At 34.6% G+C, this 26,539-nt stretch overlaps 1 protein-coding gene across 2 annotated transcripts in view; it reads left to right on the top strand.

The window, feature by feature from the left end:
* The window catches only part of REDIC1 (regulator of DNA class I crossover intermediates 1), a 93,880-nt gene extending 69,518 nt beyond the window's left edge, over positions 1-24,362 (top strand). For both annotated transcript variants that reach the window (XM_004052958.5, XM_055357457.2), the window contains 2 exons: positions 19,629-19,711; positions 23,639-24,362. In XM_004052958.5, coding sequence (XP_004053006.3) covers positions 19,629-19,711; positions 23,639-24,103 — 548 coding nt within the window. In that variant the 3' untranslated portion in view covers positions 24,104-24,362. The remainder of the gene's footprint in view (positions 1-19,628; positions 19,712-23,638) is intronic.
* Positions 24,363-26,539: the final 2,177 nt, after the last annotated feature.

The raw sequence follows: 26,539 nt of genomic DNA, 5'->3' as shown, positions 1-26,539 counted from the left end.
GAGAACAGAGAGAGAGACTGTTCATTTGGAAGAAAGTAAGGGCAGTGACAAGAGTCTCTGCTTGGTAATTCAGAAAATTTTCCCAGATATTGTCTAAGACAATCAAGGCAGTATGTCTACAAGTCTGCAAGAACCACAGCATTACTGGGCCTGGGGTGCCCTTATAGCAGATACAGCTTGGGTCTCAACACCCAAGTCCTTTTTGAATTCCTGGAAAGCATTCCCAAGATGGATGAGAACAAGCCCAGGCTGTGAAGACTGCAATAAATAGCTAACTCTTCAGTGCCCAGGTACAAACAAACATCTACAAGCAGCAAGACCATCCAGGAAAGTGACTTCACCAGATGAACTAAATAACGCACCAAGGACCAACCCTGAAGAAACGGACATGTGTGACCTTTCAGACACAGTATTCAAAATAGCTGTTTTGAGGAAAGTGAAATTCAAGATAACAAAGAGAAGGAATTCAGAAGTATATCAGACAAATTTAACAAAGAGATTGAAATAATTAAAAAGAATCAAGCACAAATTCTAGAGCTGAAAAATGCAATTGACATATTGAAGAATGCATTAGAATCTTAACAGCAGAACTGATCAAGCAGCACAAAGAATTAGTGAGCTTGAAGGCAGACAATTTGAAAATACACAGTCAGAGGAGACAAAAGAAAAAATAAGAAAGAATGAAGTATGTCTACAGGATCTAGAAAATAGCCTCAAGAGGGCAAATCTAAGAGTGGTTATTGGCCTTTTACCTCCCAAGGGAAACATATCAATATCCAAGTATAAGAAGGTTATAGAACATCTAGCAGATTTAACCCAAAGAAGACTACCTCAAGGCGTTTAATAAACTCCTAAAGATCAAGAATAAAGAAAGGATGCTAAAAGCGGCAAGAGAAAAGAAACAAGTAACATACAATGGAGCTGCAATACGTCTGGGAGCAGACTTTGCAGTGGAAGCCTTACAAGCCGAGAGAGTGGCATGACATATTTAAAGTGCTGAAGGAAAAAACCTTTTACCCTAAAATAGTATATCCAGCAAAAATCTCCCTCAAACATGAAGTAGAAATAAAGACTTCCTAGACAAAAAAAAGCTGAGGGATTATCAACACCAGACCTGTTCTGCAAGAAAATACTAAAAGGAGTACTTCAGTCAGAAAGAAAATAAAGTTAATCAGCAAGAAGAAATCATCTGAAGGTACAAAACTCACTGATAATAATAAGTACACAGAAAAACAAAGTATTATAACACTGTAAATGTGTGTAAACTACTCATATCTGAAGTAGAAACACTAAATGATGAACTAGTCAAAAATAATAACTATATCAACTTTTCAAGCCATAGAGTATAAAAGATATATATAGAAACAACAAAGAGTTAAAAAGCAAGGGAATGAAGTTAAGGGGTAGAGTTTTTATTAGTTTTCTTTGCTCATTTTTTTAATGCAAACAAGTTATTATCAGCTTAAAATCATGAATTCTAAGATTGTATTTGCAAGCCTTATGAAAAACTCAAACCCAAATCATACAACAGATACACAAAAAATAAAAAGTAAGAAAATAAATTATATCACCAGAGAAAATCAGCTTTACTAAAAGGAAGACAAGAAGGAAGGAAAGACGAAATGACCACAAAACGGCCAAAAAACAGATAACAAAATAGCAGCAGTAAGTCTTTACTTATCAATAATGACTTTGACTGTCAATGGATTAAGCTCTCCAATCAAAAGATATAGAGTGGCTGAATGGATAAAAAATAAAACCCAATGATCTGTTGCCTATAAGAAACACATTTCACCTATAAAGACACAAATAGACAGAAAATAAAGGGATGGAAAAAGATATTCCAAGCCAATAGAAACCAAAAAAGAGCAAGAGTAGCTATACGTATATTAGACAAATTTCAAGACAAAAATTATAAGAGACAAAAGAAGGTCATTATAATTCCTGATGCAACTTAATGAAACTTAATCCCTAATGCAACAGTGTTAAGAGATGAGACCATTAAAGAGGTAGTTAGGCCATGAGTGCTCCATCCTCATGAAGGGGGTCAATTCAGAAAGAGGATATAACAATTTAAAATATATATGCACCCAACACTGAAGCACCCAGATACATAAAGCAAATATTATTAGAGTGAAAGAGGAAGAGACACACTCCCAATACAATAATAGTTGGAGACTTCAACATTCCTCTTTCAGCATTAGACAGATCTTCCAGAAAGAAAACTGATGAAAAACCAGACTTCATCTGTACTATAGATCAATTGGACCTAAAAGATATTTACAGAACATTTCATCCAGTAGCTACAGAATAGACATTCTTTTCCTCAGCACATGGATCATTCTCAAAGATAGACATACGTTAGGCAGCAAAACAAGTCTTAAAACATTTTAAAAAATTGAAATGATATCAAATATCTTTTCTAACTACAATGGAATAAAACTAGAAATCAATAATGAGGAATTTTGGAAACTATACAAATACATGAAAATTAAACAGTATGCACCTGAATGACCAGTGGGTCAATGAAGAAATTAAGAATGAAATTGAAAAATTCCTTGAAACAAATGATAATTGAAACACAATATACCAAAACCTGTGGGATACAGCAAAAGCAGTACTAAGAGGGAAGTTTGTAGCTCTAAAAGCCTACATCAAAAAAGAAGAAAAACCACAAATAAACACCTTAGCTATATATCTTAAGGAACTAGAATGGCAAGAACAAACCAAACCCAAAATTAGTAGCAGAAAATAAATAATAAGGACTAGAGCAGAAATAAATGACATTGAAATGAAGCAAACAGTACAAAATATCAATGAAAAAAAGTTGATTTTTGAAAAATTAAAGAAAATTGACAAACATTTATCTAGACTAAGAAAAAAATATTTAAATAAATAAAATCAGAGGCCCAGCGTGAGCGACACAGAAGATGGGTGATTTCTGCATTTCCATCTGAGGTACCGGGTTCATCTCACTAGGGAGTGCCAGATAGTGGGCGCAGGTCAGTGGGTGCATGCACTGTGTGCGAGCTGAGCTGGGCGAGGCATTGCCTCACTCGGGAAGTGAAAGGGGTCAGGGAGTTCCCTTTCTTAGTCAAAGAAAGGGATGACAGACGGCACCTGGAAAATCAGGTCACTCCCGTCTGAATACTGCGCTTTTCCGACGGGCTTAAAAAATGGTGCACCAGGAGATTATATCCCGCACCTGGCTTGGAGGGTCCTACGCCCATGGAGTCTCGCTGATTGCTAGCACAGCAGTCTGAGATCAAACTGCAAGGTGGCAGCAAGGCTGGGGGAGGGGCGCCTACCATTGCCCAGACTTGCTTAGGTAAACAAAGCAACTGGGAAGCTCGAACTGGGTGGAGCCCACCACAGCTTAAGGAGGCCTGCCTGCCTCTGTAGGCTCCACCTCTGGGGGCAGGGCACAGACAAAAAGCAGTAACCTCTGCAGACTTAAATGTCCCTGTCTGACAGCTTTGAAGAGAGCAGTGGTTCTCCCAGCATGCAGCTAGAGATCTGAGAACGGGCAGACTGCCTCCTCAAGTGGGTCCCTGACCCCTGACCCCCGAGCAGCCCAACTGGGAGGCACCCCCCAGCAGTGGCAGACTGACATCTCACACGGCCGGGTACGCCAACAGACCTGCAGCTGAGGGTCCTGTCTGTTAGAAGGAAAACTAACAGAAAGGACATCCACACCAAAAACCCATCTGTACATCACCATCATCAAAGACCAAAAGTAGATAAAACCACAAAGATGGAGAAAAAACAGAGCAGAAAAACTGGAAACTCTAAAAAGCAGAGCGCCTCTCCTCCTCCAAAGGAACACAGTTCCTCACCAGCAACGGAACAAAGCTGGACGGAGAATGACTTTGACGAGCTGAGAGAAGAAGGCTTCAGACGATCAAATTACTCTGAGCTACAGGAGGACATTCAAACCAAAGGCAAAGAAGTTGAAAACTTTGAAAAAAAACTTAGAAGAATGTATAACTAGAATAACCAATACAGAGAAGTGCTTAAAGGAGCTGATGGAGCTGAAAACCAAGGCTCGAGAACTACGTGAAGAATACAGAAGCCTCAGGAGCCGATGCGATCAACTGGAAGAAAGGGTATCAGCAACGGAAGATGAAATGAAATGAAGCGAGAAGGGAAGTTTAGAGAAAAAAGAATAAAAAGAAACGAGCAAAGCCTCCAAGAAATATGGGACTATGTGAAAAGACCAAATCTACGTCTGATTGGTGTGCCTGAAAGTGATGGGGAGAATGGAACCAAGTTGGAAAACACTCTGCAGGATATTATCCAGGAGAACTTCCCCAATCTAGCAAGGCAGGCCAACATTCAGATTCAGGAAACAGAGAGAATGCCACAAAGATACTCCTCGAGAAGGGCAACACCAAGACACATAATTGTCAGATTCACCAAAGTTGAAATGAAGGAAAAAATGTTAAGGGCAGCCAGAGAGAAAGGTCGGGTTACCCTCAAAGGGAAGCCCATCAGACTAACAGCAGATCCCTTGGCAGAAACTCTACAAGCCAGAAGAGAGTGGGGGCCAATATTCAACATTCTTAAAGAAAAGAATTTTCAACCCAGAATTTCATATCCAGCCAAACTAAGCTTCATAAGTGAAGGAGAAATAAAATCCTTTACAGACAAGCAAATGCTGAGAGATTTTGCCACCACCAGGCCTGCCCTAAAAGAGCTCCTGAAGGAAGGACTAAACATGGAAAGGAACAACCAGTACCAGCCACTGCAAAATCATGCCAAAATGTAAAGACCATCGAGGCTAGGAAGAAACTGCATCAACTAACGAGCAAAATAACCAGCTAACATCATGATGACAGGATCAAATTCACACATAACAATATTAACTTTAAATGTAAATGGACTAAGTGATCCAATTAAAATACACAGACTGGCAAATTGGATAAAGAGTCAAGACCCATCAGTGTGCTGTATTCAGGAATCCCATCTCCCGTGCAGAGACACACATAGGCTCAAAATAAAAGGATGGAGGAAGATCTACCAAGCAAATGGAAAACAAAAAAAGGCAGGCGTTGCAATCCTAGTCTCTGATAAAACAGATTTTAAACCAACAAAGATCAAAAGAGACAAAGAAGGCCATTACATAATGGTAAAGGGATCAATTCAACAAGAAGAGCTAACTATCCTCAATATATATGCGCCCAATACAGGAGCACCCAGATTCATAAAGCAAGATTCCTGAGTGACCTAGAAAGAGACTTAGACTCCCACACATTAATAATGGGAGACTTTAACACCCCACTGTCAACATTAGACAGATCAACGAGACAGAAAGTCAACAAGGATACCCAGGAATTGAACTCAGCTCTGCACCAAGCAGACCTAATAGACATCTACAGAACTCTGCACCCCAAATCAACAGAATATACATTTTTTCAGCACCACACCACACCTATTCCAAAATTGACCACATACTTGGAAGTAAAGCTCTCCTTAGCAAATGTAAAAGAACAGAGATTATAACAAACTATCTCTCAGACCACAGTGCAATCAAACTAGAACTCAGGATTAAGAATCTCACTCAAAACCACTCAACTACATGGAAACGGAACAACCTGCTCCTGAATGACTACTGGGTACATAACGAAATGAAGGCAGAAATAAAGATGTTCTTTGAAACCAACGAGAACAAAGACACAACATACCAGAATCTCTGGGACACATTTAAAGCAGTGTGTAGAGGGAAATTTATAGCACTAAATGTCCACAAGAGAAAGCAGGAAAGATCCAAAATTGACACCCTACCATCACAATTAAAAGAACTAGAAAAGCAAGAGCAAACACATTCAAAAGCTAGCGGAAGGCAAGAAATAACTAAAATCAGAGCAGAACTGAAGGAAATAGAGACACAAAAAACCCTTCAAAAAATTAATGAATCCAGGAGCTGGTTTTTTCAAAGGATCAACAAAATTGATAGACCGCTAGCAAGACTAATAAAGAAAAAAAGAGAGAAGAATCAAATAGACACAATAAAAAATGATAAGGGGGATATCACCACCGATCCCACAGAAATACAAACTACCATCAGAGAATACTACAAACACCTCTACGCAAATAAACTAGAAAATCTAGAAGAAATGGATAAATTCCTCGACACATACACCCTCCCAAGACTAAACCAGGAAGAATTTGAATCCCTGAATAGGCCAATAACAGGATCTGAAATTGTGGCAATAATCAATAGCTTACCAACCAAAAAGAGTCCAGGACCAGATAGATTCACAGCCGAATTCTACCAGAGGTACAAGGAGGAACTGGTACCATTCCTTCTGAAACTATTCCAATCAATAGAAAAAGAGGGAATCCTCCCTAACTCATTTTATGAGGCCGGCATCATCCTGATACCAAAGCTGGGCAGAGACACAACCAAAAAAGAGAATTTTAGACCAATATCCTTGATGAACATTGATGCAAAAATCCTCAATAAAATACTGGCAAACTGAATCCAGCAGCACATCAAAAAGCTTATCCACCATGATCAAGTGGGCTTCATCCCTGGGATGCAAGGCTGGTTCAATATACGCAAATCAGTAAATGTAATCCAGCATATAAACAGAACCAAAGACAGAAACCACATGATTATCTCAGTAGATGCAGAAAAGTCCTTTGACACAATTCAACAACCCTTCATGCTAAAAACTCTCAATAAATTAGGTATTGATGGGACGTATTTCAAAATAATAAGAGCTATCTACGACAAACCCACAGCCGGTATCATACTGAATGGGCAAAAACTGGAAGCATTCCCTTTGAAACCTGGCACAAGACAGGGATGCCCTCTCTCACCACTCCTATTCAATGTAGTGTTGGAAGTTCTGGCCAGGGCAATTAGGCAGGAGAAGGAAATAAAAGGTATTCAATTAGGAAAAGGGGAAGTCAAATTGTCCCTGTTTGCAGACGACGTGATTGCATATCTAGAAAACCCCATTGTCTCAGCCCCAAATCTCCTTAAGCTGATAAGCAACTTCAGCAAAGTCTCAGGATACAAAATCAATGTACAAAAATCACAAGCATTCTTATACACCAACAACAGACAAACAGAGAGCGAAATCATGAGTGAACTCCCATTCACAATTGCTTCAAAGAGAATAAAATACCTAGGAATCCAACTTACAAGGGATGTGAAAGACCTCTTCAAGGAGAACTACAAACCACTGCTCAATGAAATAAAAGAGGTTACAAACAAATGGAAGAACATTCCATGCTCATGGGTAGGAAGAATCAATATCGTGAAAATGACCATACTGCCCAAGGTAATTTACAGATTCAATGCCATCCCCAGCAAGCTACCAATGACTTTCTTCACAGAATTGGAAAAAACTACTTTAAAGTTCATATGCAACCAAAAAAGAGCCCGCATTGCCAAGTCAATCCTAAGCCAAAAGAACAAAGCTGGAGGCATCACACTACCTGACTTCAAACTATACTACAAGGCTACAGTAACCAAAACAGCATGGTACTGGTACCAAAACAGAGATATAGATTAGTGGAACAGAACAGAGCCCTCAGAAATAGCGCCACATGTCTACAACTATCTGATCTTTGACAAACCTGACAAAAACAAGCAATGGGGAAAGGATTCCCTATTTAATAAATGGTGCTGGGAAAACTGGCTAGCCATATGTAGAAAGCTGAAACTGGATCCCTTCCTTACACCTTATACAAAAATCAATTCAAGATGGATTAAAGACTTAAATGTTAGACCTAAAACCATAAAAATCCTAGAAGAAAACCTAGGCATTACCATTCAGGACATAGGCATGGGCAAGGTCGTGTCTAAAACACCAAAAGCAATGGCAACAAAAGCCAAAATTGACAAATGCGATCTAATTAAACTAAAGAGCTTCTGCACAGCAAAAGAAACTACCATCAGAGTGAACAGGCAACCTACAAAATGGGAGAAAATTTTCGCAACCTACTCATCTGACAAAGGGCTAATATCCAGAATCTACAATGAACTCAAACAAATTTACAAGAAAAAAACAACCCCATCAATACGTGGGCAAAGGATATGAACAGACACTTCTCAAAAGAAGACATTTATGCAGCCAACAGACACATGAAAAAATGCTCACCATCACTGGCCATCAGAGAAATGCAAATCAAAACCACAATGAGATACCATCTCACACCAGTTAGAATGGCAATCATTAAAAAGTCAGGAAACAACAGGTGCTGGAGAGGATGTGGAGAAATAGGAACACTTTTACACTGTTGGTGGGACTGTAAACTAGTTCAACCATTGTAGAAGTCAGTGTGGTGATTCCTCAGGGATCTAGAACTAGAAATACCATTTGACCCAGCCATCCCATTACTGGGTATATACCCAAAGGACTAGAAATCATGCTGCTATAAAGACACATGCGCACGTATGTTTGTTGTGGCATTATTCACAATAGCAAAGACCTGGAACCACCCGAAATGTCCAACAATGATAGACTGGATTAAGAAAATGTGGCACATATACACCATGGAATACTATGCAGCCATAAAAAATGATGAGTTCATGTCCTTTGTAGGGACATGGATGAAATTGGAAATCATCATTCTCAGTAAACTATCCCAAGAACAAAAAACCAAACACCACATATTCTCACTCATAGGTGGGAATTGAACAATGAGAACACATGGACACAGGAAGGAAAACATCACACTCTGGGGACTGTTGTGGCCTGGGGGGAGGGAGGAGGGATGGCATTGGGAGATATACCTAATGCTAGATGACGAGTTAGTGGGTGCAGTGCACCAACATGGCACATGTATACATATGTAACTAACCTGCACATTGTGCACATGTACCCTAAAACTTAAAGTATAACAATAGTAAATAAAATAAAATTAAAAAATAAATAAGTAAAATCAGAGATGAAAAAGGAACATAATAGCTGATAACAGGAATTCAAAGGATCGTTAGTGGGTGCTATGAATGACTACATGCCAATACGTTGGAAAATCTAGAAGAAAAGGACAAATTCCTAGACACACACAATTTACCAAGATTGAACCATGAAGAAATCCAAAACCCGAACAGTCCAATAACGAGTAACTAGATTGAAGTTGTAATAAAAAGTCTCCCAGGAAATAAAGCCTGGGACTTGAAGGCTTCACTGCTGAATTCTACAAAACATGTAACGAAGAACTAATATCAGTCCTACTAAAAATATTCTGAAAAATGGAGGATGAGGGACTACTTCCAAACCCATTCTACAAGGCAATATATTACCCTGATACCAAAACCAGACAAAGACATCAAGAAAAGAAAACTACAGGTCAGTGTCTCTGATGAATATTGATGCAAAAATCTTCAACAAAATACTAGCAAACAGAATTCAACAGTACATTTAAAAGATTATTCATTATGACCAAGTGGGATTTATCCCTGGGATACAAGAATGGTTCAAGATACACAAATCAATCAATGTGATACATCGTAACAACAGAATGAAGGACAAGAAACATATGAACATTTCAATTGATGCTGAAAAAGCATTTGATAAAATTTAACGTCCCTTCATGGTAAAAACCTTAAAAAAAACTGAATATAGAAGGAACATAACTCAATATAATAACAGCCATGTATGACAGACCTACAGCTAGTATTGTACTTAATGGGGAAGAACTGAAAGGCTTTCCTCTAAGATATAGAACATGACAAGTATGCCCACTTTCATTTTTAATCAACATAGTACTCTAAGTTCTACTGGAAGTTCTATCTAGAGCATGAGACAAAAGAAAGAAATAAAGGGCATCCAAATTTGAAAGAAAGAAGTCAAATTATCCTTGTTTGCCAATGATGTGGTCTTATATTTAGAAAAACCTAAAGACGCCATAAAAAACCTATTAGAATTGATAAAATCAATAAAGTTGCAGCAGGCAAAATCAACATGCAAAAATCAGTAGCATTTTTATATGCCAACAGTGAACAGTCTGAAAAAATTTTTAAAAGTAGTTCCATTTACAGTAGCCACAAATAAAGTTAAGTACCTAGGAATTAACCAAGGAAGTTAAAGAGCTCAATAATAAAGACTATAAAACACTGATGAAAGACTTCGAAGAGGACACCAAAACATGGAAAGATATTCCCTGTTCATGGATTAGAAGAATCAATATTGTTTAAAATGTCCATACTACCCTAAGCAATTTATATATTCAATGCAATCACTATCAAAATACCAATGACATTATTAACAGAAATTGAAAAACCAATTCTAAAATGTATATGGAAACATAAAAGACCAAGAATAGCCTAAGTTATCCTAAGCAAAAGAAACAAAACTGAAGGAATAGCATTCCCTTACTTCAAATTATACTACAGAACTATAGTAACCAAAACAGCATGAGAACTATAGTAACCAAAACAGCATGAGAACTATAGTAACCAAAACAACATGGTACCAGCATAAAACAGACACATAGACCAATGGAACAGAATAGAGAACCCAGAAACAATTCCACACATTTCCAGTGAACTCATTTTTGATAGAGGTGCCAAGAACATGCACTGGGAAAAGATAGTCTCTTCAATGAATGCTGCAGCGAAAACTGGTATCTGTATGCAGAAGAATGAAACTAGACCCCTGTCTCTCACCATATACAAAAATCAAATCAAAATGGATTAATGACTTAAATCTAAGACTTTGAACTATGGAACTACCACAAGAAAACACTAAGGAAATTCCCCAGGACATTCCTTTGGGTAAAAATTTCTTGAGTAATAACAAGCCTAGGGAACCAAAGCAAAAATAGACAAACAGGATCACATCAAGTTAAAAAGCTTCTATACAATAAAGGAAACAATAAAGAGACAACCCACAATGGGAGAAAATATTTGCAAATTACCTATCTGGCAAGGGATTAATATAATGTATAAGGAGTTCAAACAATTGTATAGGAAAAAATCTAATAATCTCAATAAGAAATAGGCCAAATATTTGAATAGACATTTCTCAAAAGAGACATACACATGGCCAAGGGGCATATGAAAGGGTGCTCAACGTCACTGATCATCGAAGAAATGCAAATCAAAAGTACAATTGGATATGATCTCACCTCGTTTAAAATGACTTATATCCCAAAGACAGGCAATTACAAACGCTGGTGAGGATATGGAGAAAGGGAACCCTTATACACTATCAATGGTAACATAAATTAGTACAACCACTATGGAGAATAGTTTGGAGGTTCCTCAAAAAACTAAAAATAGAGCTACCATATGATCAAGCATCCCACTGCTGGATATATACCCAAAAGAAAGGAAATCAGTATATTAAAGAGCTATCTCCACTCCCATGTTTGTTGCAGCACTGTTCACAATATCCAAGATTTGGAAGCAACCTAAGTGTCCATCAACAAATGAATCATTAAAGAAAATGTGTTAATTAAACACAATCTAATAATCTATACATAATCTAATAATGATAATAATTATCATTGTTTTATAATGTTTAATTTCTTGAGAAGTTACACCTCCTTGCATTTTTTAAAAGGTTTTTTTCTGGTTATTCTTGATTACTTTTTCATATAACCTTTAAAATCAACTTGCCTAACTCCAGAAAATAGCATAAAAAAATAATGATTCTGTCATTTGCAGCAATGTGGATGGAACTGGAGGTTATTATGTTAAGTGAAACAAGCCAGGCACAGAAAGACAAACAACACATGTTCTCACTTATTTGTGGAATCTAAAATCAAAGCAATTGAACTCATGGAAATAAGAGGGTAGAAGAATGGTTACTAGAGGCTAAGAAGGGTAGTGGTGGGGTTGGGAGGGTGGTGATAGTTAATGGATACAAAAAATTTAATTAGAAACAATGAATAATACCTAGTATTTGCTAGCACAACAGGGTAGCTATAGTGAATAAAAATTGAATTGTACGTTTTAAAATAATGAAAACAATGTAATTAGATGATTTGTAACCCAAAGAATCAGTGCTTTAGGGGATGAATACTCCAGTTTTCATGTGATTATTATACATTGTATCCTTGTATCAAAACATCTCATGTGCCCCATAAATATATATGCCTACTATGTATCCACAAAAATTAAAAATAACATGTATGTTTTGCTATGTGGCAAATGTTTTCTTCTAGTTTAATATTGGTTTTTGATTTATTTTGTTTAGTCTTTGCATATAGTGTCTCTTGCTTTGCAGAAGACTTATCTTCTTTATGTAGTTAAATTGATCAATTTTTTCTTTTATTTCTGGGTTTAGACTCTCCAGACTCTTCACACTTCCAAGTTACAAATGAACTTACCATATTTTCTTCTAGTACTAATATGCTTTTTTAAATTTAGTTCTTTAATCCATTTGGAGTTTAAGTTGACTTAAGGCATGAGGTTTCTATCAGTCCAAGTTTTAAAAATACTTCTTTTCCCTAGCTATTTGTGATATTACCTTTTTTATGTAATAACTTTCCATATGTAGCTGACCTATTTTGTGGCTTTCTTAATTGTTTCATTGATCTTTCCTAATCTTCATGTGCCAATACCATACCGCTTTTATTATCTTTTTATAAATATTTAATTTCTTGAAGAATTATATGCCTCTTTGCACTTTTTAAAAAGTTTATTTCTGGTTATTCTTGGATTGCTTTTCCATATAACCTTTAAAATAAACTTGCTTAAGTCCAAAAGAAAAGTTTTAATTTTTACTGGGAAACTGTTAACTGTATGTGTTAGTTTAGTATGAATTATTATCTTAATAATGTTGAGTAGTCCCGTCTAAGAACATAAGATGTCCTTTCATTAGTTCAGTCTAGTTTTTTACATTTAGTAGTTGCTTAAAATACCTTTAAGCACTTTCCCGAAGTTGTCCTCACATAGATTCTGCATGTTTCTTGTTAGATTTGTCTGTAGTGCTTTCTGATACCCAAATACACACACACAGCTACTTTAGCATGAATATACATCCTGTGTTTCTATATTAAGTAAGATTCTGGATTTGGGGCTTAGACTTATGTTTTTTTTTTTTTATTTTGCCAATAGCTTTTTTTTCTTGTGAGGTAGTTTTCATGAATCAGTAATTTGGGAGAGAGTGATTCTTAGCATCTATGGGAATGATTATTAATTTTTATTCATATGTCTTTTTGCATTATTGTTGCAAAAAGGCATGCAACATAAAATTTATCCTCTCAACAGTTTCCAGGTGTACAATACAATATTGTCAACCACATGCACATTGTTGTGCAACAGACCCTCGTCCTGTCTCTCACACTCCCTAAACAACAATTTCCTACTTGCCACTCCCCCCAGCCCCTGGCCATTACCATTTTACCTTCTGTTTCTGTATTCTACTTATATACCTAGTAGGTGAAATCATGTGGTATTTGTCTTTTTTGTGATGGCTTGTTTCACTTAGCATAATGTCCTTAAGGTTCATCCACATTGTAGTATATAACAAGATTTCCTTCTTTTTCATTGCTGAATAGTATTCAATTGTACGTGTATACCATATTTTCTGTATCCATTCTTTCATTGGTGGTCATTTAGGTTGTTTCTGCCTCCTGGCTATTGTGAATAATGCTGCAATGAACGTAAGTATGCAATTATCTCTTCTATTAGATGTATACTCACAAGTTATATTGCTGGATTCTTTGGTGGTTCTATTTTTATTTTTTGAGAAATCTTCATACCATTTTCTGTAGTTGCTGCACCATTTTATATTTCCACCAGCAGTGCAAAAAGATTCCAGTTTTTCTACATCCTTGCCAATATTTATTATTTTTTGTTTTTTTCTGACAGTGGTCACCCTAAGAAGGGTGAAGTGATATTTCATTTTGATATAGATCTTTTTAAATGGTGAATTTTACTAATGGATTTTGTGATTTGGACCATCTTAGCATTCCTATAATAAATTCCACCAAGTCCTGATGTGTTATGATTCTTTGCTCTTCTTTTTATTCTGTTCTTTTAAAAAAATTTAATACTTTTTAAGTATAAGGTTTTTGTGTCGGTATTCATAAGTGAGGTTTTCCTGTAGAGAGATAATGTGTGTATACGTGTGTGCAATCTTCATCAGATTTTCATATTGATGTTATAACAGATACACAAAAGTTTTAAATGTACATACAGGCAAAAATTCAGGCTATTTGAAAGCCTTCTTGAAACTTGAATCTTTTGCTGCTTCTCTATCCCAATTTCACTGCTTTATTGCAGATCATAATCACTTCATACCTAGATTATTCAGTTAATCGTCTAACTGACTTGATTTCATCATCTTACTTCTCTTTAATTCATCCTTAGGTGACATCATGGACAATCTAAAATGTACCTCCATTAATGTTTAGAAATATTTACACATTCTTTTCCCTCTATCCCATATGTTAGTTTTTCATCTTGTCTCTGAAAATTGTTTGTTTATTCATCATTCAAAACATACTCTCTATACTTATGTTTTCTCTATAAATTATCACCAAACCTCTTTCTCTGGGGTTCATCACACTTAGCTGCCTACTACTTTTGTATCTTCTATGATGTCACATCTTATTTTGTGACTTGAACAAATGTATATCTTTCTGCATTACAAGGTTCTGAACACTTTGAGGGCTCTGACCATGTGTCTCTAATAACTATCACAGTGCCTTACATAAAGTAGTTACTCAGTAAGTGTTTTTTTTCAGTATTCTTTTTTTTTTTTTTTAATTTTTACCACAAGTTATTGGGGTAAAGGTGGTATTTGGTTACATGAGAAAGTTCTTTAGTGGTGATTTGTGAGACCGGTGCACCCATCACCCGAGCAGTATACACTGCACCATATTTGTAGTCTTTTATCCCACTTCCTCCTCCCACTCTTCCCCCCAAGTTCCCAAAGTCCACTGCATCATTCTTATGCCTTTGCATCTTCATATCTTAGTTCCCTCATATCAGTGAGAACATACGATGTTTGGTTTTCCATTCCTGAGTTATTTCACTTAGTCACTACAAATGCTGTTAATTCCTTCCTTTTTGTGGCTGTGTTTTTATTCTACCATATATATATGTGTGTGTGCATATATATATGTGATATATATGTGTATATACCACATATATAGTGTATATATCACATATATGTGTATACATAACATATATGTGTATATATCCATATATGTGTATAGATCACATATATACATCTATATGTATATATACATATATACACATATAAATACATGTATATGTGTGCACATACACACATGTATATATGTATATGTGTATATATGTATATAAGTATGTATATATGTGTATATGTGTGTATATACACATGTATTTGTATATGTGTGTATATACACATGTGTATGTATGTGTATGTGTATACACACATGCATGTGTATATACACATACATGCCTATATGTATATAGACATGTATATATACATGTATATATACATACATGTCAATATGTATATATACCTGTATATACATATGTATATATGTATGTATATATACATGTATATATACCTGTATGTATATATACATACATATACGTATGTATACATGTGTATATATACATACGTATATACATGTGTATATACGTATGTATACACGTGTATATATACGTGTATATATACATACAGGTATATACATATGTATATACGTATGTATACACATATATACGTCGTATATACACGACGTACATACACGATGTATATACGTATGTACGTATATACACGACATATATATGAATATGCATATATACACGACGTATATGTATATATACGTATATATGTATATATGTATATACATGTATATGTATATATAGATATATGTATATATGTATATATAGATATATGTATATATGTATATATAGATATATGTATATATGTATATACATGTATATGTATATATGTATATACATGTATATGTATATATGTATATACATGTATATGTATATATGTATATACATGTATATGTATATATGTATATACATGTATATGTATATATGTATATACATGTATATGTATATATGTATATACATGTATATGTATATATGTATATACATGTATATGTATGTATATATACGTATACATGTGTATGTATGTATATATACGTATATGTGTATATACATATATGTATACATGTGTACATACCTATATGTATATATGTATATATGTGCATATACATATATGCTTATATGTGTATATATGTGCATATACATATATGCATATATGTGTATACATGTGTATACGTGTATATGTACATGTATGTGTATATACGTGTATATGTGTATACACGTGTATACATGTATATGTGCATATATGTGCATATACGTGTATATGTATATATGTGCATATACACACATATGTATATATGTGCATATACCCATATGTGTATATGTGTGCATATTAATATATACGTTTATATTACACATATATATGTATATATGTGTATACGCATATACATATACATGTGTATACATACATATGTATACATACATGTACATGTGTATACATACATATGTATACATACATGTACATGTGTATACATACATATGTATACATACATGTACATGTGTATACATACATATGTATACATACATGTACATGTGTATACATACATATGTATACATACATGTACATGTGTATACATATGTATACATACATGCACATGTGTATGCGTACATATGTATACATACATGTACATGTGTATACATATGTATACATACATGTACATGTGTATGCGTACATATGTATACATGTCTATGCGTACATATGTATACACATCTATACACATGTATGTGTACATATGTATACACATTATAGATATGTATATACATATTTATATATACCTGTATAATGCATATATGCATATGTGTATATACGTGTATGTATATATACATAGAGATATATATGCATGTGTATATATACGTGTATACATGTATATACACATACGTATATATACATACATACATACATATATACATATACGTGTATATACGTATATACTTATGCGTATAAGCGTATATATTCGTATGTGTATATACGTATATATACATGTATATACACACGTATATACGTATATATGTATATATACGTATATATACACGTATATATGTATATATACGTATATATACACGTATATATGTATATATACGTATATATACACGTATATATGTATATACGTGTATATACGTGTATATGTATGTGTATATATGTATATACGTGTATATATGTATATACACACATATATGCATATATGTATATATGAATATGTGTATATGTGTATATATAGTGTGTATATATGTGTGTGTGTGTATATATGTATATATGTATATGTGTTTAGATATATACACACACATATATTGTGTCTTCATCCACTCGTTGATTGATGGGCATTTGGGTTTCTTGCATGATTTTGCAGTTGTGAATTGTGCTGCTGTAAACGTGTGTGAAAGTATCTTTTTTGAATTTTTTGAATAATGATTTCTTTTCCTCTGGGTGGATACCCATTAGTGGGACTGCTGGACCAAATGGTAGTTCTACTTTTAGTTCTTTAAGTAATTTCTATGCTGTTTTCCATAGTGGCTGTACTAGTTTACATTCTCACCAGCAATGTAGAAGTGTTCCCTGTTCACCACTCCCATGCCAACATCTACAGTTTTTTGATTTTTTGATATGGCCATTCTTGCAGGAGTAAGGTGGTATCACATTGTGGTTTTGATTTGCATTTCCCCGGTCATTAGTGATATTGAGCATTTTTTCATGTGTTTGTTGGCCATTGGTATATCTTCTTTTGAGAATTGTCTATTCATGCCCTTAGCCCACTTTTTGATGAGATTTTTTTTTTTCTTACTGAATTGAGTTCCTTGTAAATTCTGGATATAAGTCCATTGTCAGATGTATAGATTGTGAAGATTTTCTCCCACTTTGTGGGTTGTCTGTTTACTTTTCTGACTGTTCCTTTTGCCGTGCAAAAGCTCTTTAGTTTAATTAGGTCCCAGCTATATATTTGTTTCTTTTGCATGTGCTTTTGGGTTCTTGGTCATGAAATCCTTGCCTAAGCCAATGTCTAGAAGGGTTTTTCCCATGCTATCTTCTAGAATTTTTATAATTTCAGGTCTTAGGTTTAAGTCCTTAATCAATCTTGAGTTGATTTTTTGTCTAAGGTAAGAGATGAGGATCTAGTTTCATTCTCCTATATGTGGCTAGCTAATTAGCCCAGCACCATTTGTTGAAAAGGGTTTCTTTTCCCCACTTTATGTTTCGTTTGCTTCGTTGAAGATCAGTTGGCTGTAAATATTTGGGTTTATTTCCGGGTTCTCTATTCTGTTCCATTGGTCTATGTGCCTATTTTTATACCAGTACCATGCACATCCCATGCTCGTGGATGAGTAGAATCAATATTTTGAAAATGACCATACTGCCAAAAGCAATCTACGAATTCAATGCAATTCCCATGAAAATACCACCATCATTCTTCACAGAACTAGAAAAAACAATTCTAAAATCTATATGGAACCAAAAAAGAGCCCACATAGCCGAAGCAAGACTAAGCAAAGATAACAAATCTAGACACATCACACTACCTGATTTCAAACTATACTATAAGGCCATGGTCACCAAAACAAGTGTTTAATTGTACTTATTTTCGTTTGCATGCCCTTTCCTGTACTGTTAAAGGTGAGAACATTCATTCAGTGGACAAATTTCTTCCCTTCTGATCACGGTCGATTTATAGTACTTATGGACTGAATGAAACTTATTGAGGTGAAATGCCCTTAAATTATGTTGTTAGTAGTGATATTCTACCCTTCCCTTTTGTGCACTCTACTTTCGTTGTCAGGGAGAAACCTGCTTTGTGGGGGTATAAATTTCCTTCTAGAATGATGAAATAAGGGTATCAGAGTTCAGCTAAGTTCTCTCTGCCTCTCAGCTGACTGAAGCTAGATTCTGTTACAGAGAGCATCAGTCGCGGCCTGAGGTACTCATGGTTTATTGCATATAGTAGGGCATGTGATCTGGTATGTGTTGTTTCATGTTCTGCAGCCTTTTGCTTCTCTTGATAGCAGACCCATTTTCATAAACAAGGGAACAGGAGTGGTTGAAGCTACGGTTGCTCTTTATCATTTATACATAGTAGGGATTCATGACCTACATCTCAATCCCATTTTAAAACTTTACTTGCAATTTTAAAATAACAATATTAAGCAGATAATGAAAATGTATCAAACTGGATGCTTTGAATAGTTTTTATTCGCATCTTTTGATTGCACAGTAAACTTTCATTTACTAGATTGGCAAATGTCTGATGCCTTAGGACTTAATAACTTGGTTTTCTCTTCCTTCCCTCAGGTTAACACTTTAAATTATTAGTTCATAAAATATAATTCATATGTTGGAAAAATCAATCCAACTTTCTCTATTCTGTTTTCTTCACTTACGTTATATACCCTTATTTCATTTCTAGCTACAAATCTTTTAAGGGTAAAATAAACCCATAAATCCTGTCAGAATTGTAAGGTGCCAAGTATCCACAATTTTAACTAATTTTGGTACATTTTAAAGTGTTTCGTGTTGTTAGCTAAATTTGTTTTACCAGCAGATATCTTCTGCCTGGCATATGTATGTTGTAGAGTATTCATAAATACCATTATTCATGTATTAAACCTTTATATTCAGCTCTTGATTCTGCACAGAGTAGTCGGTCTACTAGTTACTCTCCAAGACCAACAGACAGCTGTTTCAGTTCTAGTTCAGATTTGGTAAGTGATGCTTGTTTCACGTATTAATACATGCTATATTAATAATTATTTGTTTTTCTCATAGTTTACCTTTACCCTATAAAACTGTTGAGTCAATTAAACAGTGGAAGTAAAAATTAATATAAACAAAAAGGTAAAAAATTTTAAAAAGTACATTTAAAAATGTAGAAAAGAAAAATGTAAATAAAAATGTCCATGAGTACCATTTTTCACATTTGTAAAAATGCATTTATTGCCATTTACAAAACACCTTTTATCCTTTTATCAAGATACATTATATACATACATATATATACATATATATGTATATATATACACACACACACACATTATGTGTGTACAGTTTGTCATTGAACAATGCAGGGGTTAGGGATGCTGCCCAGTCAGAAATCTGAATAAAACGTTTGACTCCGCCAAACTTAACTACTAATAGCCTACTGTTGCCAGAATCCTTACTGATAACATAAACAGTTGATTAACACGTATTTTGTATGTTGTATATATTATATACTATATTTACACAATAAAGTAAGCTAAAGAAAAGAAAATGTTACTAAGGAAATCTTAAGAAAAGATATATTTACTATTCATTAAGTAGGAATAGATCATCATAAATCATCATAATCCTCATCATCTTCATGTTGAGTAGGCTGAGGAGGAGAAGGGAGAGGCAGAGTTGGTCTTGCTGTTTCATTGGTAGCATAGGCAGAAGAGGTGGAGGAAGTAGAATGGTGGGCAGGAAAGGCAGGCACACTTGGTGTAACTTTATGGAAATACATCGTTATTTCTGTCTGACTTTTGATTTTTCGTTTCTCTAAAAATGTTTTTATATGGTACCAATTCTTCTTCTACTGTTTACTTTAGCTTCAGAGCCTGTATCATAGAAAGGTCTATGTCATAAATAAATCAAAAGAGGTCTTGAGTAATCAACACTTCTGCCAGATTGTCTAAAGGCAGATTTTTCTGGCACTGCTTCTTTTATGTCTTCTTGCTTGTTGTCTGTAACTGGTTGTTAAGTACTCATCTCCATCAAGTTGTCTTCTGTTAATTCCCCTAGAGTGGTATATATTAGCTCTTTAATTTTTCTAAGCTCCATATCTTGAAACCCTTCACCTTTCACCTTTTTTGCCATATCCACAGTCTCTTTCATGATTTTCTTGGTTAGCTCTTGTAAATCCTATGAAGTCATGTTTAACATCTACAACAGTTTTCTTCTGCAGGGATTTCTTTTCTGAGTCTTGATGATCATGGCTTTTTCTATAACAGTAATGGCATGTTCAATGGTATAATCCTTCCAGAATTTTATGATGTTCTCTCTCTTGGGTTCTCTCCCATCGCATTGACCATCCTTTCCATAGAGCACAATGTATAATGAACCTTAAAGGTCACTGTGACTCCCTAATCTAGAGGCTGAATTAGAGATGTTGTGCTTCAAAACATGTAAACTATTTTGATGCCTTCGGTGTTGAACTGATGGGATTCTGGGTGGCCAGGGGCATTAGCAATATGAAAATAACTTTAAAAGGCAGTCCCTTACTGGCAAAGCACTTACTGACTCTAGGGACAAAGCACTGATGGAATCAATTCAGAAAAAGAATTTTTGTTTTCCAGGCTTTCTTGTTGTATTACCAAGAAACTGGCAATTGGTGTTTATCCTTCCCTTCAAAACTTGAGGGTGAGCAGCTTTATAAATAAGGGCAATCTTGGTCATAAACCTGACTGCATTGCATTAAACAGTAAAGTTAGCCTATCCCATCCTGCCTTAAATCCTGGTGTTTGCTTCCCTTCCTAATAAATATCCTATGTGACATTTTTTTTTTTCCTGGAATAGGGCACTTTTGTCTCCATTAAAAACTTGTTTAGGCAGATATCCTTTTTCTTCAGTGATTTTCTTTAAAGGCATCTGGGAATGTGTCTGCTGCTTCTTGGTCTGCAGAAGCTGCTTCCCCTATTACCTTGATATTTTTTAAGCCAAAGCTGTTTCTAAAATTATCAAACCATCCTTTGCTGGCATTAAATTCTCCAGCATTAGATCCTTCAGCTTCCTTTTGCTTTAAGTTGTCATATAATGGCTTCACTTTTTCTCAAATCACATTAGCATCTAACGGTATGCCTTTGTCATAGCAATCCTGCACCCACATAAAAGCTACATTTTTAATACAACATAAAAAGGTATTTCACAAAAGTACATTTTCCTTCACAAGTTTCCTTTTCTTTCTTTTTTAAAAGAACTGTACTTAGATTTAGCTTTTGCTTGTGTATATGTAAACTCATGCAAATGAGGCCTTAGAAAGGAAGAGATGACTGTCCTTTAATAGCATGTTCTCAACACTACATTACAGTGTTCTTTGTTAGCTAGTTCCATTCCCTGAAAGAAAAGAGCAAATAATGCATTTCTAAAGGATCCTGCTTATAATTACATTTTAAATGTGTATGCATAAACACATTATAATAAATACTTATGAACAAAGGTAAGAAATAGCACTTAGCCAGGCATGTTGGTTCATGCTTGTAATCCCAGCATTTTGGGAGACTGAGGTGGGCAATTGCTTGAGCCCAGGAGTTCGTGACCAGCCTGGACAACATGGCAAAAACAAATACAAAAAATTAGTCAGACATGGTGGCATGTGCCTATGGTCCCAGTTACTGGAGAGGCTGAGGTGGGAGAATCACCTGAGCCTGGGAGGTTGAGGTCACAGTGAGCCATGATTGTGCCACTGCACTCAAGCCCAGGCAATGGAGTGAGACCCTGTCTCAAAAAAATAAAAAAAAATCACCAATAACATGTTATCAACACTAGATTACAAGTTTGTCTATTTGTTAAACAGTTCAATTCTCTGAAAGAGTATAACTCAAATTGCATCACTAAAGAAGCATGTTTAGATTTACCTTTTATTTTTTATTGATGTATAATATTTGTACGTATTTAATTGGGTATATATGATGTTTTGTTACATGACTCAAATGTGTAATGATCAAGCCAGAATATTTAGGATATCCATCCCCTTGAGTATTTATTTCTCTGTGTTCGGACCATTTTAAGACGTATCTACTAGCTATTTTGAAATATACATTTTTCAGTGTCAATCAGCTAAAGCCTATACCCATTTTTATATTTAGTTTTTCATATGAACTTTGTATTTTTAACTTGAATAATCAATACTTTATATAAGATTTTCATTAAAAGAATATTTTCATTAATTCAGTAATTAAAAGAAATTTTTCAAGAAGTTTGAAAAATTTATGCTTAGAAAATTGAAATCTAGACCTATTAAAAAGTTCTTAAAAAAAGTTCTTAAAGGTTGTCTTTTTATATAACAGTTGAGATATGTATTGCTTATGTATTGCTACTTAACTTTTCTTTGTCTATTTAATTTCCTATTACCTGATGCTCTTCTTAAGTTATGTTATCTTCTTAAGATTATATATATATATTTCATTGGACTGGGCCCATAAAAAGCATACAAGTAGTTATTTTTTACTTAATGAATCAATAAATAATTGAACAAGTTATATGTTAGCTGTTTCCTTCGAAGGTACTGCTTCTAGTCTACTCTTTTTAAGTGGAGGAAGTATGCTGCATATCATTTCTTCTGTTGAAAGGGTAGAGAGATGATAGAGCCTGTGATTATAGAGACTAATAAAAGACAAAATTTCTCTTCTCCTTTTTACCTCTTTTGCATTTTTATTACAAAGATTATTATTGTTACTGCTATTTTAGAATTCATAGCCTCCTGGGAGGTATGGCAGATTATTGGTTGAAGACTCTTTGATGATATACCTGCTTTGATTTGGAACTTGCCAAACTCTCTTCTGTATTTAGAAATTTTCTATAGTTGGGATTTTAAGAATATATTCTTTGAAGTGATTGAATGCATTTTTAAAATGTAAGCATGGTTTATAGCAAAATTATTAATTTCTTTTTAGCCATCTGAAGATGAAGATCAAATATCACAGCAAATTGAAGATTCAAATAGGATGACCATCAAAACCAAGGAAAAAATGAATAATTTTTATGTAGAAAGGATGGCAAAACTTTCAGGTGACAGGATTGTTAAAAACAATGACAAAATTCACAAACAGAATGAGAATTTCTACCAGTTCTCAGTGAAAAATTATACAGATCAGTTTCCACAGTCGCAGTGCAATTCAGCCCACATTTTGCAAAACAAAACCAATGATAACTGCATTCTGCAGGCTGCAAGGTGTGATGCAGGGATACAAACAGAGAGTGAATCTGTACTGGAGGAAAAATTAGATGCTGCCATACAGTGTGATCTAATTTCAAAATGTACATGCAGAAGTGATCTTTCTCTTTGCAACCTTGAAAGGTGCAGTGGAAATATTAAGGCAGATACCACTGGAGGGCAGGAAATCCATAAGAACAACTAATATTCTAAAATCTCTACCTAGGATGTAGAGTTTCACTTGCCCTTAGAAAACAATAGTAAATGTTGAAAATTTCATTAACATGATAAGAAATGAGAAAAAGTAGCTAAGCATAAGCTGACAGTGTTCAGGGTGTATATTCACGGTTCATGTTAAAACATTTTAATATTATTAATGTATGTATTTAATTTGTATATAGCCATTTCCTTAATAGCTTTGGTATATGGTAGAGTTTTTAGAAAATAATATATTTGTAAATTTACTAGCGTTTTTATGTGATTATTCAGTATATTACAATGATACGCTGTTATTTATGGGTTAAAATATGCTTAATTGCTTCCTTCTTTGTAGCATTTATTTTAATATTCTTTGCAGTTGCATTTTCTGACAAAAATGTTCTCTTTCAAGATATTTAAGATAGAAAATAATACCTAATATATTTTATGTCCTCATTATAATAATTTTGTTAGCTACTTCTCTTTAATATTACAGTCCTATTTTAAAATTCTAGCATTAATTTGTAGATAACACATATCTTCTCTTCTATTTGCATAACATAGTTTTTTTATTGGTGCTATTAATTCAAAGGAAAATGTTCTGTAGGATTAAAAGATGTTTTAATGTTTTTATAAAAGAATTGTTTGAAATTAAAAAAATGATTTATTTTACTAATTTTAGTGTTGCTAAGATTCTTTTCATAAGTATTATAACAAGATTTCCTATTCTAAAATATAGGCTTTGTTTCTAAGACAACACTTATTTTGTATAAAGATTTTAAATGTTTGTACTCTAAAATTGACACTTGTTTTGATATATTTCAAGGTACACAGCAGAGGGCATTCTAGTATCTAACTGAACCCAAAATAAAATTGTTAGAGGTTTCTTTGCCTTTAAAGAAAACAATGGTTTCATGTTACATTTTTATACACAGATGTATCACTCAAGAGTCTGTGTTGCAGAGGTGATTTGGGGCATTGCAATTTGGAGACACCAACAGCTAAAGTTTAAATAGTAGCAATCTTCAGGTTTTTAGCTAGTTTTAGGAAGTGATTTTTGCTATCTTACAGAGCACAATAAGCTCCTAAGTATTTTCTTCCAGTTTAATGATCAACTCATGGAAGGGGAATATAATTATCTGATATATGTATGTTGATAGTTTTTCAAAAGGCCAGATTTTATCCTGATACTCAATGAAAGGTATTCCATTGTGGATTGGTTATCCTGAGCATTATTTTGCAAAAATATTGCGTACTATAGCAGTGAACACTGATACGTAGAAAAAGAAGACTATAATGATGACAGTAGAATAAACTTGAGCTGTGAATTTTGGGTTGGTTTCAAATATCAAGTAAACTGATATTTTTCCAAATATGCATCAAAGTCTAGCAATATTGAAAGTACATTAATTATGAAAGTCACACCTAGTTCTGTTTTTATCAATATCATAATGTAGCAGTTAAGCTCTGTAAGATGAGGAATTTCAGGGCTTTTAAAAAATGCAGTGACCACTTACAGTGAGAGCAGAGTAAGGTGTAGTGCAGTAAAGAATTTAATCTTGCCCCAAAAGCGGTATTGCCTTTGCTCTTGGCTTCTGGGAGGTAACCTCCAAGCCCTTGGAATGTCATGGCTAGTGAGTGTCTTTATTTGCCTAGGAAGCTTGGCCCAATTTAGATAGTAACAATATGATTTAGGATGGAGACGCCTTGGAATGTCATGGCTAGTGAGTGTCTTTATTTGCCTAGGAAGTTTGGCCCAATTTAGATAGTAACAATATGATTTAGGATGGAGACACCTTGGAATGTCATGGCTAGTGAGTGTCTTTATTTGCCTAGAAAGCTTGGCCCAATTTAGATAGTAACAATATGATTTAGGATGGAGACGTTGAGTAAAGCAATAACAGCTTGCCTTACTAAGGGATCAGAAACTGAGATTGGATAGTCAGCCACACCGCTGTGATTGAAACCCAGTAAAGACTTTGAATACCAAGGCTCAGGTGAGCTTCCCTGGTTGGCAATACTTCATGTGAATTGTCAGTCATTGCCAGAAAAGTAATGCTGTCCATCACTCCATGAGAGAGGATGACTGAAAGCTCCCTGTTTGTTACTTTCCTAGACTCTGTCCGATGTGTTTCTTCTCTTGGTTGATTTTAACTGGTATCCTTTTACTATAATAAACTATAACTGTGAATATAATATCTTTCAGTGTGTTCTGTGAGTCCTTCTAACGAATTACCAAATCTGAGGGTGGTCTTGGAACTCACAGACTTGCTGTTGGTGTCAGAAGTAAAGGCAGTTTTACGGTCTATTCCCTAACTTCACAGTTGCTAATTCCTTAGATGCTTTAAGGAGATAAATATATTCAGTGTGGAAAGTGAGTATGGATTTGCAAAATAAGCCATCTTATGTAATTATAACATACTTCTCAAAATGCATTACTGGT

This window comes from Gorilla gorilla, chromosome 10 (assembly GCF_029281585.2).
Source record: "Gorilla gorilla gorilla isolate KB3781 chromosome 10, NHGRI_mGorGor1-v2.1_pri, whole genome shotgun sequence".
NCBI classification, from domain to species: domain Eukaryota; kingdom Metazoa; phylum Chordata; class Mammalia; order Primates; family Hominidae; genus Gorilla; species Gorilla gorilla.
The sequence above is the reverse complement of the archived record's forward strand: the minus strand, read 5'-3'. Positions and strand labels throughout refer to the sequence as shown.